The 14,713-nt window shown below is 39.2% G+C and overlaps 1 protein-coding gene across 1 annotated transcript in view; it reads left to right on the top strand.

Annotated features, from left to right (window-relative positions):
* The window catches only part of LOC124155755, a 66,479-nt gene that overhangs the window by 46,561 nt on the left and 5,205 nt on the right, over positions 1-14,713 (top strand). The window contains exons 17-21 of the mRNA XM_046529844.1: positions 2,398-2,494; positions 2,673-2,861; positions 8,509-8,856; positions 10,512-10,844; positions 12,380-12,688. Coding sequence (XP_046385800.1) covers positions 2,398-2,494; positions 2,673-2,861; positions 8,509-8,856; positions 10,512-10,844; positions 12,380-12,688 — 1,276 coding nt within the window. The remainder of the gene's footprint in view (positions 1-2,397; positions 2,495-2,672; positions 2,862-8,508; positions 8,857-10,511; positions 10,845-12,379; positions 12,689-14,713) is intronic.

Below are 14,713 nucleotides of genomic sequence, written 5' to 3' on the forward strand. Positions count from 1 at the left end.
TGGTGTGATGTTAGAAACTGTTCAGCGTTTCGCCTGTTCATCCTTGCTGCGGAGAGCAATTTTTTCGGCTCCGGCTGCGTTGCATGCCCAGCTAGATATATTTGTCTCAATTGTTAGTTAGCGCATAATTTTAATGCAGTGTTGCATTCTGCAGGATAAGCGTACTCCTCGATGCCTTGCATACAGTCCGGCCGGTGAGAGTAGCCCGATGGCGGCACAATAGGAGGAGCGGATAAACCTGCGTGGTTTACAGCCAATTGCTGTCCCCCAAACACACCTCACACCATCACAAACACCACTCATACAACGTTGTCAAAGCACCGAAACAAACCTGAACTACCAAAACAAGCCCTTTCTTAGAATCACCAAAACAAGTGATTCTTCTTCGTGGTCCTTCACGCTCGTCGTCCCCTCCGGCTCCTTTCTTCACGGAGCTCTTTGTAGACGTTTCCCTTTCTTACCTGGCAATGCTGCCCCGACCTAGTCCATTCTGTCTGTCATAGGACAACTCTCGGCGGCCAAACCGTAGGTTTATCAACTTAGGAACAAATCTTGGAACGTATCTAGTTCGCACATCGAACTTACTGTATTCGGAAAGATATCAACCCTCGATTACATCATGCCGCATTCTTCTATTGAGAAATTGAAATAAAATTTCCTTTTTATATATATTTCTGCATAATTTATCCGCGGCTATCATGTACGGTTTTTTTTCTTCGAAGATTCCTAAAAGAAACGTTCATACGAACTTCATTATTACGATTTTACGGTGTTTCGGTCCTGTGAACTTCGTAATAACTAGAGTCTACTGTGTAACACTACTTCAATAACAAACAAACTACTCCTATGTAGTGAGGACAATGAAAATTTGAAATTTGTTTACTTTCTTTAAGGGAACAAACAAGTTTTTGGGCTTTTCTTCATTTGAAGGCCAAAGGGGAACATTGTATTGCAAATAAATTGTATATTTTTACCAAAATTCTTCAAATTGATGACATGGAATCTTGAAAGGTGTAGTTTCGTGAGATTGAATAGGGATGCATAAAAAAATTGAACAGAAGTCTTAGTTATCACTGGTCTAATGAAACACTACAGTTAATGTGAAATATTTCTAAACCTGCCGCGTGAACGGCGGTGAAATATACAAGAATTGCCATGAGAAAAAATTCCCCTGGACCGGGAATCGAACCACGGACCTTTGGCTTTCCGGGCCACTGCGCAGACCACTACGCTATCCAGGTTCCTTAATTCTCATGGCAATTATACCGAGGCTCATGGTACTAGGTGTTGGGCCCTCGCGGTCCATCAAGGATGGCAACGCGAGGGAGAAGCAAACAAGTGTATACTACAGTTAATGTTTGGAAGGAAATTTCTTAGCTTTTCTAGAAGTTTTCTCTGTTTTTGTAGAAAAGCTAAGAAATTTCCTTCCAAACATTAAATATGGAATTCTACAAAGTAAAGGCCTCAACAATTCAGTGCACTACAGTTAGTTTTCAAATAACACTTTTCAATTGTTATTTTATATTTGACAAAATTCTATCGATAACAAGATACTAATCATGTTCCTTGACCTGTGAGTCAATTATGTAAGCATCTTAAGTTTCAAATCTGTGGTTGTAACGACATAGCCGTCAAGTAAATTAATATTTGACTGTAGGAATTATACAATCCCTTTGCTGCCTCAATTTTTTCCTGACTCAAGTATTTTATGACGATAAGGCTGTATCTCACCACAAATGCAGTCTAGGAACACATGCAGATATCATGATCACATGCACCATCAGACTGAAGATTATGACGGTGTCACATACCTATATAATAGCTTAGTATTTATTTCACTCCAGGAGTGAACAAATATTTTGTCATCATATGATTTCATCTGAATCCACTATGGCTTTCATCATATAATAACATACATATCAAAATGAAACTTAAACAATATTAAGTTCTTTCCTCATTTTATCAATTTTGGGTTTTAAATTTTTGAAATTAGGCATAAAATATCGAGTTTACAGCTAAAAATGATTACATTTCGCAATTGAAAAATTATTCACAAAATTTTGCTAACATTAAATTGACAATATCAAACTTATTATGTCTTTCAGCATCAAAATTAATTCTCCGAGAAAATTTGCAAAATTTCAGGGTTTCTACCTCTTGGTTGTAGATTCAAATGACAAAATGATCAAAGTCAAGATCAAAGATGATGACCAGATGATTGAAGTGTAGTATTTAATAATATTTAGTACTTTGTAGTAATAGTAAATAGATTTAGATTTTGTTATTAACATGAATGCTGATGCTGTTATGATGATAACCATATCAACCTGAATGGAAAGAAATGGATTTATATGTGTATGTTTTGGGATTCCAATTACGTATTTCCCTTTTTTTCAGGGTGTACACCTGGGGCTGGGGCGTTTATGGGCAGCTTGGACATGGAAACGTAGAAGATTGCACAGTGCCAACTCTGGTTCAAGCTCTGAACGGATCAGTAAGCTCTCTCTTTTTATTGCTGCTATTTTTTTAAATCACATATTGCATCTAACTTGTAGCAGTTTCTGCTAAGCAATTCTGTAAATATCATGGGGACCATATCCACTTTTTGCTTGGGGAAAATCTTGTTTTGCCTAATTTAGGATGCCTTCTTTTGTTTGCATTGACTCGAGCAGGTACACATCACAAGCATTTGCGGTGGCCATTGCCACAGCCTGGCGCTGGCAGTGGGAGGCCAGCTCATGGCGTGGGGATCAAGTGTCTTTGGTCAGCTGGGTCACGGTGCGGTGGGCAAGTCATCTCTCCCCGTGTGCGTCTCTCTCCCTGAGCCTGTCTCTATTGTCGCCACAGCCTACTTCCACAATGTGAGTGCTCAGTCCAATGAATCCAGTTCATATGTATACATCATGTGACCACAGGCATTCTTTCTGTGGAATTTCCCCTATTTTGTTATGTTTCAGCTTTTTGATTTCCTTCTGAATAACTAAGTTGTTTTGTATTTCAATAGGTCTCTGGACAAAATTTTAATATCCCTTCAAATACTAACTAAAAATCGTAAAATATAGTAAAATTGTCATAAAGGCCACTTTAACGCACTTATTTCACATATTTTCTTAAGAATTTACAAAAGAAATGACCGAAACAGTTCCAAAAACACACCCACTTCAAAACGTAATTCCATTGGCCAGCCGGAAAGTGACGTCAGCTCATGCAATCGTGTGGGAAATTCAGTGGCGTAGCGCATTGTCACCAAATTTCTTGGTTTATTTAACGACTTTAACGTGAGGTTTTATTTCTTATATATCTTTCGGAGATTTTATCGTAAAAAGCAAACGCCACGGAACCTGGTTTCACCAAGGCTGACACCGGAAACTTGCCGAAAATTACAACGGCAGCAATGTTTACTAACATAAGCAACAGAAATTGCTACATGCATGCTGAAAGCCGGGGAGTGAAGATGCATAGCTATGGAAATATAATATCACCGGCTCTTGTAAAATACATATTAAATGTGTTTATGAAATTTAACAATGAAATTACATTTATTAGGGTCGGACGAGAAGATTACGCTGACGACGCCATTGGCAGTCTAAACAACAGTGTCTAAACATATGTTTAGACTGCCATTGGTTGCGTGCAAATTACGTACAATCAAAACGAATGTATCGTTCGAGCTCGTGTGTGCCCCGAGCACAACCTATTATGTGGAGGCACGAGTTTTTGAGGAGGACGGTGAGGTGGAAGTTAACAGCCTTTCTTGCAATCATTGCATAGCTAGTTCTGAGAGCAGTTCAAGTATTATGTAAGTAGGGCTGGGCAAAATTGAAGTGCACAATACCTGTGACTTGGGAGTTTGAAATCTAAAACAGTATTTGAAATACTTTTTGAAAAAAAACATTTGCAAGCCGGCCGGTCGACGGCCGACAGGGGGCTTTGGTAATATTTTTACTACACTTTCCCTAGGTATTTCGCTGGAATCCTCATTCCATGGACAGGTGAAACTTATTTCAGTTCCAAAAAATGTCCTCAAAAAGCAAACCACGGCATCACCTTATTCATTAATCTCCAGAATTTTCCCTACATAGTGAGCAACTGACTTTTTGCTGCTGAATCTAGCCAGAATCCAATCTCCACTTTGAATGTTAGTCACCGATTTTGTTAAGCTTTTTCGACTCATGCTATCTTGTTTCAGGCATTAATACCATGTCGTCTACATCCTCCTCGACAGAAGATATTATATCCAATGCCCTATCATAATCAATCAACAAACTGAATTAAGCTATCTTTATCAGATAAACCTTCAAAATAAGAGTTAATGAGAGGACTCCAATTAAAAGACCTAGTTTTTACAAACTTCGGTGTTTTGCAACATTTATTAAAGAAAGTTTAACGCAAGAACTGCCAGACAGGAACTAAAAGTTTAACGCAAGAACTGTTAGACAGAAGCTAAAAATTCAATCCATACTTCAACCTCGTATCCTGGGGTAAGTGCGACAGGGGGTCGCACTTGCCCCGGAAGGTAGGAATGAATGGTTACGACGGGGAAAGTGCGACCCCCCCCCCCCCATCTAAACTAAATATAATGACCCGAGTTCCTAATTTAAAGTAAAGCAAGGAAAACCAATCCATGAAGAAGAGAACTACGGTGTAGCCTCTCCTCACAACCAACTAAGACTACGAGATGAACGGACGGGTATATTTCCTAAGCATGTGGAACGAGAAATTAAGGGATAAGTATTACAAAGTCGTTGGCTCTGGTTTTATAACAATGTGTGGAATATGTTGCACGACCGCCACCTGCTTCGAGAACGGAAATACGATTTACCTGAAGGGGGGTCGCACTTACCCCACCTCACCTTATGGAAACTAAGAGATCTTAAAAAATATTTAACCGCTGTTTTTGCTCGTAAGGATAGTTACAAATAGTACACGAGAAAGGTATGTTTTAAAAATATATATTTTATTTTTTTAAAGTAAAAACTTCTCAAATGTTGCTCTATATGGTTGCATTAGTCTCCTTGAGGAATACAATTTTTTCAAAAAGTGTCGGACAGAGATCCCCTCGAAGTGGATAAAGCCAGCAAGTGAAAAAACTTTTCACTGGTGAAGAAGAGTAGGTATATGATTGTGTCAAATCTGATAAACAATGCGTTAATATTAGAATTCATTTTTTTCATTCATTCACATTCGTCGGCACTTTCTCATCCGAACCAATCTTCGTTCTACGTCTTGGGTGACCGTATGAAAATATTTATTTGGAGCATTTCTAGTCGTATTTCTGCACTTAGGCACAATGCAGTACTTGAAGCTATACGCTGCGACATATCGAGGAATAACGACGACACGAAAAATACGGCGTAATAACCATAGGCGGATCCAGGGGGGGGGGGGGGGGGCACGTGCCCCCCCAGACCCTTTAAAATATGCTAGATTTTTAACACGGTCTCATTATCATTTCGTTCGTTTTGTATAACAAGGTATCCTTGTGCCCCCCCTGAACAAAATCCTGGATACGACCTTGCTTGTGCCCCTCCCAGAAAGAAGTCCTGGATCCGCCCCTGGTATACCATTTATTTATAATAACCACAATATCTCCACTGTAAACTTCAATAATGCGCACGGTCAATGTGGTTAAGAGCAACACTATTGCATGAGCTGACGTCATTCAATATGGCGGCGGTGCGAATTACGTTTTTCCTTGATGGCTTGTAAGACGTATTTTAAATGCTCATAATAAAAAAATAGATGACTTTACAGCCATATTGTTATAACTTTTAGCTTAATAATTGCACCTACTTTTCAGAAACGTCTTTACCTACATAGGTGTTCAGAGACCTATTATGGTCAATACAGAAATTTTTTACAGCCATTCAGTGCTTAATGAATGTTTGTTTTATAAATGCAAACTGGTGAACACCTGAAGTTGGTCAACTTTTATGTTTTTAGCTTCTCTGATATTTGAGATTAAGTCAAATCTCCAGCTAGATTGTAAACTGATAAGATTAAAATGTCATCATGGACAAATAAAATAAAATATTGGCTTCTCTGATTTAAAGTTTTCCTTGAAAAATATCAAATATAATGTTTCAAAATTTTCTAGTTATGCTGATGCTACCATATTCTTGCATTTAGAGGAATAATTTTTGACTGCCCTCAAATATACTTGTTTACTGAAAAATACCTCTATATAGTAATGCCGCATCTTATATGCTCCTATGCATAGAATGTCTTTTAAATGCTATTTTCTTGTTAAAATTAATAAATTAATATTATCCCCTGGGAATGTAAATTGATAAATATTGGAAACCTTTCCATACCAAAGATCTCTTTATGTAGATTCTGTGGTGTTGATGATTTTCCTAAATAATAGTCCAGAAATTAGTTACTATTTCAATGAAATTGTTGTGAACATACATATGTGTATAAAAAAATTAATTAATTTTTATAGTAATCAACTAATCCATCTATATGGATATCAATTTTTTCTTGTAATAAATAATATCTGGTATTCACCGTGTAATTTTTGGTTACATGTGCCATGAATTCATTTGATTATATTTGTTGGAGGTTTTACCAGTGTCTACAGTTTTGATGTAAAACCCAATATTTTAACCATATTTTATTTGTTATTTTTATCATATTGAGATTATAATTCTGAAATTGATGCAAATGATGAAACATTTTATCAATATTTTCTTGTTACTGGCTCGAGGGATGTTGACATTGACGGTAGTATTTTTAAAGAGAAGGAATAAAGCAGCCAGACTCACTGTTTGACTAGATTTTTTATCGCTTAGTGTTTTAACCTAAAGGTTGATTAAGAAAGGTGATAATAGATCTCTCCTCTGACTAATTGTAAACCACAGGTGACTTATGTGAGGGTTGGGTGGGGGGGGGGGGGGGGATGGCTAGTGTCATTCCCTTGTCCACCTCAATCTTTTATAGGATGGAATTTTTGTGTGGGTGGATGTAAATCCTTACGGCATCGCTGAACAAAGTGCGAGTAGGCCCAGGGAAAACAATGCACTGTGTGCATACAATCACTGTAAGAGGCATTAAGAGTGGATCACTTGTGGATAGTAATGCAACCAACTCAGAGCTAATTACATGGATATATTGAGGATATTAGCTGGAGGATAACGCTGCACATTCTTGTTGACTCAAGGCAGTCAGCTCCCCTACCCCAAATGTGTGGATGTCACTTATGTTTATTTTAAACCTTTGGTTTGAATCACTGTTGTCTAAATCAGCAGAGTTGGTATATATATAATACAGAAGATGTTGTGACTATGTTTTTGAAGGGACCACAGAAAATGAATGTGCTATCCAGGAAAACATGCTAACCAGCGGGAAGTCAGTAATAGCAATTGGGGTAATTGCAATCTTTGGAAAAGTCATCATAATTACTATTAATGTGCGAGTTCTTGTAGGATCGCCTTCCCAAACTTCTCACATTCAAATTTTCTCTGACCCATGTCAATTGGTTGTTCTAAAAAATCATAAAAATTGGGCAATATTTCCTTTTCCATAAATCCCGGCAACAGCCGTACACACTCTTGGAATTAGCCCATATTGATGAATATATCCATTGATATATCGATATTGATATGACGATTAATAAGATATTTAAAGATTATTATTAGCAGATTTTTATATTCTTCAGTTTAAATTCTCTTAAAACATTTGTCCAATGTTGTCTGCTTTCTATTTCTTGTACCGAGATCAAATATTGTTGTGCTAAGTTTCACGTTGAGATCTTATGACGCGCATACTCCTTGCATTGAGAAATGTATTTGGATGCATCATCGTCGTAGAAAGAGATGAATGGGATGAATGTAAGAAGGTCGATGGCGGATAATAATAAAATGAATAATGAATTTGGAGGTTTACACTCTCAGAATATTCTAAGAAACGGCTTGCGGGTTGCTTCATGGCAAATAATTGAGCATACTACCCAGGAAAGTGCCACTATTTTAAGCATACTAATAAAATAGTTTTAACTTTATTTTGCTCGAATGGTACCGGGACTGAGAGAAATCGCCGTATTAAGGAGGAAAATGTGATAAGAAGGAACGTACTAAGCAAGTTCCACTGTATATCAATGCTCCGATTGAAAGCTTTTTAAAGCTCCCCCTGTAATATGGGAGTAAAAGTCCACAACTGCATGATTTGGATAACTTAATGCAAACAATTAGATACTGACAAATGACTCATTAATTGATGTAAAGTCTATGTCGATAGAAAAAGTTATTATAATGTGAATGAGGTTCTTAATGAGGAATGTTAATTTATGTGATTCATGTAATGTGCGTATGTTTCTGATTCATATCTCTAATGTGAGGTTTATATATTTTTTACTTCATGGAGTGACACCAATTTACATGTAGCTGTACACAATGCTATTGTATTGTAAATGTTAATTTGTTAATAAATTATTATTATTAATGATGGAATGCATTGGGCCTGTATTATATATACTTTGAAATCTTATTGTTGACTTTTTTTTTTCAGCTTGCGGTGGGGATATCAAACCGACTCTACACGTGGGGATCCAGCCCACAGGTCCTGCGGCTGCAGGCGCAAGCGCAAAAGAAGGCTCGTCTCAAGCAGCTTGTGCCACTCTCCCCGCAGCCGCCCCCTACTGAGGGTAGGAAGCCATCGAGAGTTGAGGCGCCAGGAGGGAGCCAGGCGCAAGGCGAGGCAGGGGAGACAGGGGAGGGGGTGCGGGTGGCACTGGACGATGTGGGGGCGCGGAGTGGCGGAAGCAGCAGCAGCAGTGAGAGCGCTGACGGGGAGAGCCAGGCTCACCTGCTGCCATCTGTGGTTGACACTTCACTTGTCTTGGGCCCAATCACGCAGGTACCTCTCCCACTCCTCCTGGAAGGGCTTCCCTAATCATTGAAAATCAAACATCGCCACCTTGCTGTGGCTCTCTGTATGCTTGAGTGTTATGGATTCGTATTTTTATCTCTCGCTGTGCTAGAATCAGGGTGTCGACAAACATTTGGTTACCTGGAAATTGAGAATTATGCTCGAGTTTTCAGAAATTATTAATGAATATCTGGTTAGCATCAGGAATTTTTAAAGACATCACATCAAGACAAAACACAAGATACAGTTAACTGTTGAGGTAAGGGACTGAAAAGTTGGTGCCTTGCATTATCAAAATTTGTAATTTCAATAATTTTTATTAAGTTACACAGAACATGCAGTCTTGCTTTTACAGAAACTACTTTTGTCTTTCATTGTTTCTAACGTTTCTGGACATTGTTGGTGAAAGTATTCTTCCAGAAATGCTCTATTTTAGCAGATTTCAAGCCATAATTTTTCATGAAGTTTGAGTTTCAAGATCATTTTTCCCGTCCCTTTCGAGTGATCGCTCTGACCAGTATCAGAGTGATCGCTCATAAATCCATCATTTTCTGAATCACACGGTCATTCCCACTCTCCCTTTTGACCATCGCTTATTCCATCACTTTCCGGATTTGTGACTGTCATTCAAGAAAAAAGCCTTGCGTGGCTTTAAAATTGCTGTTGGCAGAAGTGTGTTCTGAGTGGCTGAAGGATAGTGCCGGCGATGGCTTCAGTGTTGGAAAAAGGAACGTGCCAAATGAGGGGAAGAAAGGACAGTGGAATCGGAAACTCAGGGCGGGCCCGCATGGGGTACACTCTCGAGGACCAGGAACCAAGTCAGAGACTTATTTGGCCGTGCCATCTCAAGAGGGGAAGGACTGAGGAAGGAAAATGGATGGGAGGCATCGCCGCCACGATGAGAGCCCAACGACACCTCCAAGGACGGGATAGGTTTGGAAGGGAAGGATAGGGAATACCTGTGCCGATATGAGAACGACGGGGCCCACTACTAACGAAACCATAATTTAATGTTTCTGCAGAAAAGAAAAAAATTCCTGTGAGGAAGGAAATTTCTACGATTTTCCATTGATGGGAAGAAAGGACAGTGGGATTTCCATTCCTCGAACCTTTGCAGAATATGTTTGCATGAAACAATAATTTTTTCCAATGGGTCATTGGGGCTGGAGCTGTCCCTCGAAAGGGAAAAATGGCTTATGGTCCTGGAATTATTGAAAATTTCAAATGTGATTGATGAGAAAGTAAAAACAAGTTTTATGAAAATATTTAAGATATCAAAAGCAAAAAATGTGTTTTACACATACAGTTATAAAACTAATACTTGCTGGTCAATATATATATCAGTCTCTTAGTGAAAGCAAACATAATCTTTGTGGTATTTTATAAAAAATGTCATTTTTTATGCTGAAATGTTTATTTAATTTGAAATTCTTATACTTTTTCTATAATAATTTACACTTTACTTAGCGGTGCTAAATACCTGCACATGTGATGTGTGGGAAGGAGGGGGTGAGTGAGCATCTGGTCGATAGATCAGTTAGTGCTAGTGCTCACCAATACCCCTCCAGCTCCTTGATCAGCTGGCTGACACTTACATGTGCTATTGTACATAGGTAAAGAGTGTATTTCATTCCTTCCGATAGGTATCATGTGGCTGTCACCACTCGGCACTGCTCACCAAGGATGGGACGGTGTACACTTGGGGTCGTAGCTTGGATGGTCAGGTTGGCAACGGGACGAGGAGGGAGGCATCCATCCCAGCCCCCCTCAGTTGCCCTCCCCCACCCCCCTCGGCCCCCTCTGCTCCCTCTACCTCCAATGGAAACAATGGCGCCAGCAACAGCAGTAACAACACCACTCTGCCCATTCTGACACGGTTGCGTGCTTCGCATGTGACTTGCGGCTGTGAATTCACCCTTGCCTTGGAAGCTACCTCGGAGAAGCTTTGGGCGTGGGGCAGTAACTCTCTTGCTCAGGTAGGTTATGAAGACAATGAGAATTGCTTACAGTTTTGACTCCCTGCATGATTCATATACAGTAAAACCTCTTTACATCGTAATGGAGGGGACCAAAATTTGGGGAATTTGATGTATGGAGGTTCACTATAGAGATGTTTCAGTGATAGGCATCATTTTTTCATATCCTTCGCAAATGAAAGGCACTAATGTCTTTAAAACCATTATATTTATGTGTTTAAACAAACAAGCATGCATTAGTGAACATATTTTTATTAATAATAGAAAGCGAGCGCTGTCGCATGATTTTTACCATGATTCGAGAGAAAACAATGTGATCTCTTTTAATTCAACAGTCAATTAAATGATTAGTATATTTGGATACCTCTTTTCTCTTTTACTGTTAGGTATGCTCTCATATGGAAAACATGGCCTGGCCAAAACAACTAATGATCAACGTGAAAATTACAGCATATTAAAGGTGTATAAAAAAAATAAGGGTGAAACATTTATTGCTGAAAATGTAATTCCATGTATCTAATCGAGGCTGCATTAATGGTCTCTAGTTGTCTCTGTACAATTTGCGGAGGTAGTTAGGCTGTCTCAAGGGTATCTCCTTAGTATGATAAGTGGAGGTTTTATGATATAAAGAGGTTCACTACAAGGAGGATTGCCTATAAATTTACATGTAAATCTGACGGGACCGTAGGGGTGGTATGAAGTAGGGAGGTTTTTTATGTAAAGAGGTTCACTACTGAGAGGTTTTACTGTATTCATCTTGAAGCATTTCATGGAAACAATACATCTCACAGAGAACAGGTTGATGGGAATACAATATATTGAAAATTACATTATTTACCAAATGAAAAGCAATTTTTCCAGTCATGAAGACTGTCTATCAACCTTCATTACCTCTGCACTTCTCATAAGTGATAAAGGAACATTTAAGCAACATATATATGTATATGTAAGAAAGTGTAGGGTCTTGCAAAAAATCTCACCTCCACAAGTGCTGCCCCTTAATTTTGGTGTTTTACAAATCCTATTTTTTTTAAAGGTCATAGAAAAATACAGCAACGGATGAAGTTCGCCATGAAAAAATAGTTGACTTCGCCGGGAATCGAACCCGGATCTCCCGATTGCCGGTCAGGTGTGTTAACCAGTTACACCACCGAGCCATTTTCTCAGAGCGAACTTTGGGAGATCTGGGTTCGAATCCTGGCTTAGTCAAATATTTTTTCATGGCGAACTTTATCCTTTGGTGTATTTAACTTTGCACCCATGCACGTGACTGCGTACAAAGTCACTTGTTCCTGCAGTGCTTGTTATAGAAAAAGTTAACGGTAATCTGGAAAACATGGGAAAGTGAGGGAATAAAAAAATTCAGATTTTGTAATAACCACTAAAGTGATTTTTTTCAATGTTTCCTGTGGGGCCTAGTGTTCAGTTTAATTTCGTTTTGCTTGGCATTGAATGTGTCACGGAATATGAGCTGGGTAAAGCAATGGTACTTTTCACTGGGAATGCTGACATTTCAAGCTTTGTTTTATTAACAGTTGGGGAAGGACCTGGATGAGGATCCTCGCTCCGCTCTGCACGGGAAGGTGGTGATGCTCAAGGCCAACAAGAGAGTCATCAAATGGCCCCAAGGCGCTCAGAACTCGAGTGATCTCCCTTATCTCGTGCCGTGGCTGCCACCTGCCGTGCCTCTCACGGATGCGGAAGCCAAGAAGGGCTGGGCATCGCGGAAGGTTGTAATTCCCAGTGGACGTGATGACGACACTGCTCCTTATGGACGCCATGCCCTTCACAAAGCCCTGGAGTTTTTCCATGGACACTACAGCAGTCAGCGCTTACTGTCTTGTGTGAGTATGGCCTGCTACCTGTAATGGGCAATTATCTATTATTATAGTACGTATTTTACCGATTAAGGTAGGTTTCCATGGAGTGTTCAAGAAGTGATCTGGAAGCCTCCCTTTCCTTCCAGCACTGCCTTCTTTAATTCACTGTAAGGCCTAATCCCTTTCAATCTATCTAAAAATCCTATTCTTTTCCTTCCCCTCCCTCGTTTCCCTAACATTCTACCCTCTAACACCATTTTCAACATTCACTCCCCGCTAAGCACTAACTCCATCCATACCTTCTGTCTCCTCCGTATTTCATCTAAAAGCTGCCTCTCCTCACCCACCATGTCCAGCACTTCGTCGCTCCTTTTCCTCTCCGTCCATTTCACCCTCTCCATTCTTCTCCATACCCACATTTCGAATGCCTTCAATCTTCTTTCGTCTTCTTTCCTCAGTGTCCTCGTTTCCGCACTGTAGAGAGCTACACTCCATATCAAACTCTTCACTAACCTTTTCTTTAAACTCTTACTTAACGATCCTCTCAGAAGCTCCTTCCTGTTCATGAATGCCTCAGGGCAATTATCTATGTAAGGAAGTTATTGGCTCAGTTGTTTGAGTTGGTAAGCAACTTTTATGAAAGCAAGCTAGCCTTTCATTCCTACTGTGCTTGATACTTGTCAATGTTCTTTTAGAAATGCTCAGGGAACATGATAGCCTGGTGCACAGGGGCTTGGCTACTTACCAGAGGATCACAGGTTTGAGACCAGGGTGAAGCCTCAGGTCACCCATCCTCTAAAAATCCTTAGGTTTATGAGGCCCTGGGAAAGGAACTACCAACCATTCCATTCCAACATACCTCACGTCAAACACGCCAATCTCTGGGTTCAATCCCCGAGTGAGTGAGTTAGAAATCCTGTATTTTTGTTTGCTGCCACCCACCTATTATGTATGTGTTTCTGTATAACTATGTTGTAATGGTGCGGATTAACTGTTTTACTGACACCAGGACGATATGTCGGCTCTCGCTGGTCGAGCGAAAACTGCCAGGGGCCGATTTATCGGCCCGACTTATTTGACTTTTTTTTTCGTGATTGTGACCTTTTCAACGGCTGTAGTTTAAGTAAACCCCCATAATCTATCTATAGTTATTGAAAATAAATTTATCTTAAGTATTGGGAAAATAATCTAGATGCATTAAATAAATTTAAGTAGCTGAAAAATTGTGAAATCTGAAATGTTGTAAATTCCGGAAAATAGCCTTGGCAGTCTGCACACATCCCACCCGAAATGGGCTAGCAGTAAAAGGTTTAATGAATGGAAAAATCACGGAACAGTATGTTGAAAGGGTTGATTATTACTTGAGGTCAACAAGTTGCGGGTATTTTTAAGATTTGGTGTCAATGCCCAACCTGCTGGTCAAATCATGGGTCAAAGGTTGGCTTGCCTAGAAATACAGATTGCCTTTAAGTGGATATGAAAATTGTACCTTCATGTTGGTTGGAAAATTTCTTTTTCATGTGTATTGATTTTTTGAAGGATGACAAAGATTTCAAATACCTACCAAACTTTATGATATACATACATATAGCTTAACGGCAATCTATTACAGCTATAGAGTGACAATGTGTTGTCATAATCATGTAACAGGTTCTTCAATCCAGGTCAAATGACCAACTAAAAATGTTTGGATATATTGAGAGACCCCTGAGGAATTTCATCAACTCCAATCATATGCAATTAAAGACCAAGTAGATGATCTCTTCATATTAAAGAAGATTTTTGTTTTGAATTGGGTAAAAAATGACTTCACATGACAAAAAAAACTTATCATTAGATATTGGGCTGTCTTCTTGAAATTGTTTGACTCTAATGTTTCACATGTAACCTTATTCTAATGATTGATGGCGTTTATTGGTTTCAAATGAAAAAATATCGTCACTTTATTTATGATTATCAAATGAGCTGGCTTGCTCAACTTGAGTTTGGGTGGGAAGCGTATTGCTAGTCATTTTATTGTATTTTCTTTCCTCTTTTAAACTTCATGCT

The sequence above is a fragment of the Ischnura elegans genome, chromosome 1, assembly GCF_921293095.1.
Source record: "Ischnura elegans chromosome 1, ioIscEleg1.1, whole genome shotgun sequence".
NCBI lineage: Eukaryota > Metazoa > Arthropoda > Insecta > Odonata > Coenagrionidae > Ischnura > Ischnura elegans.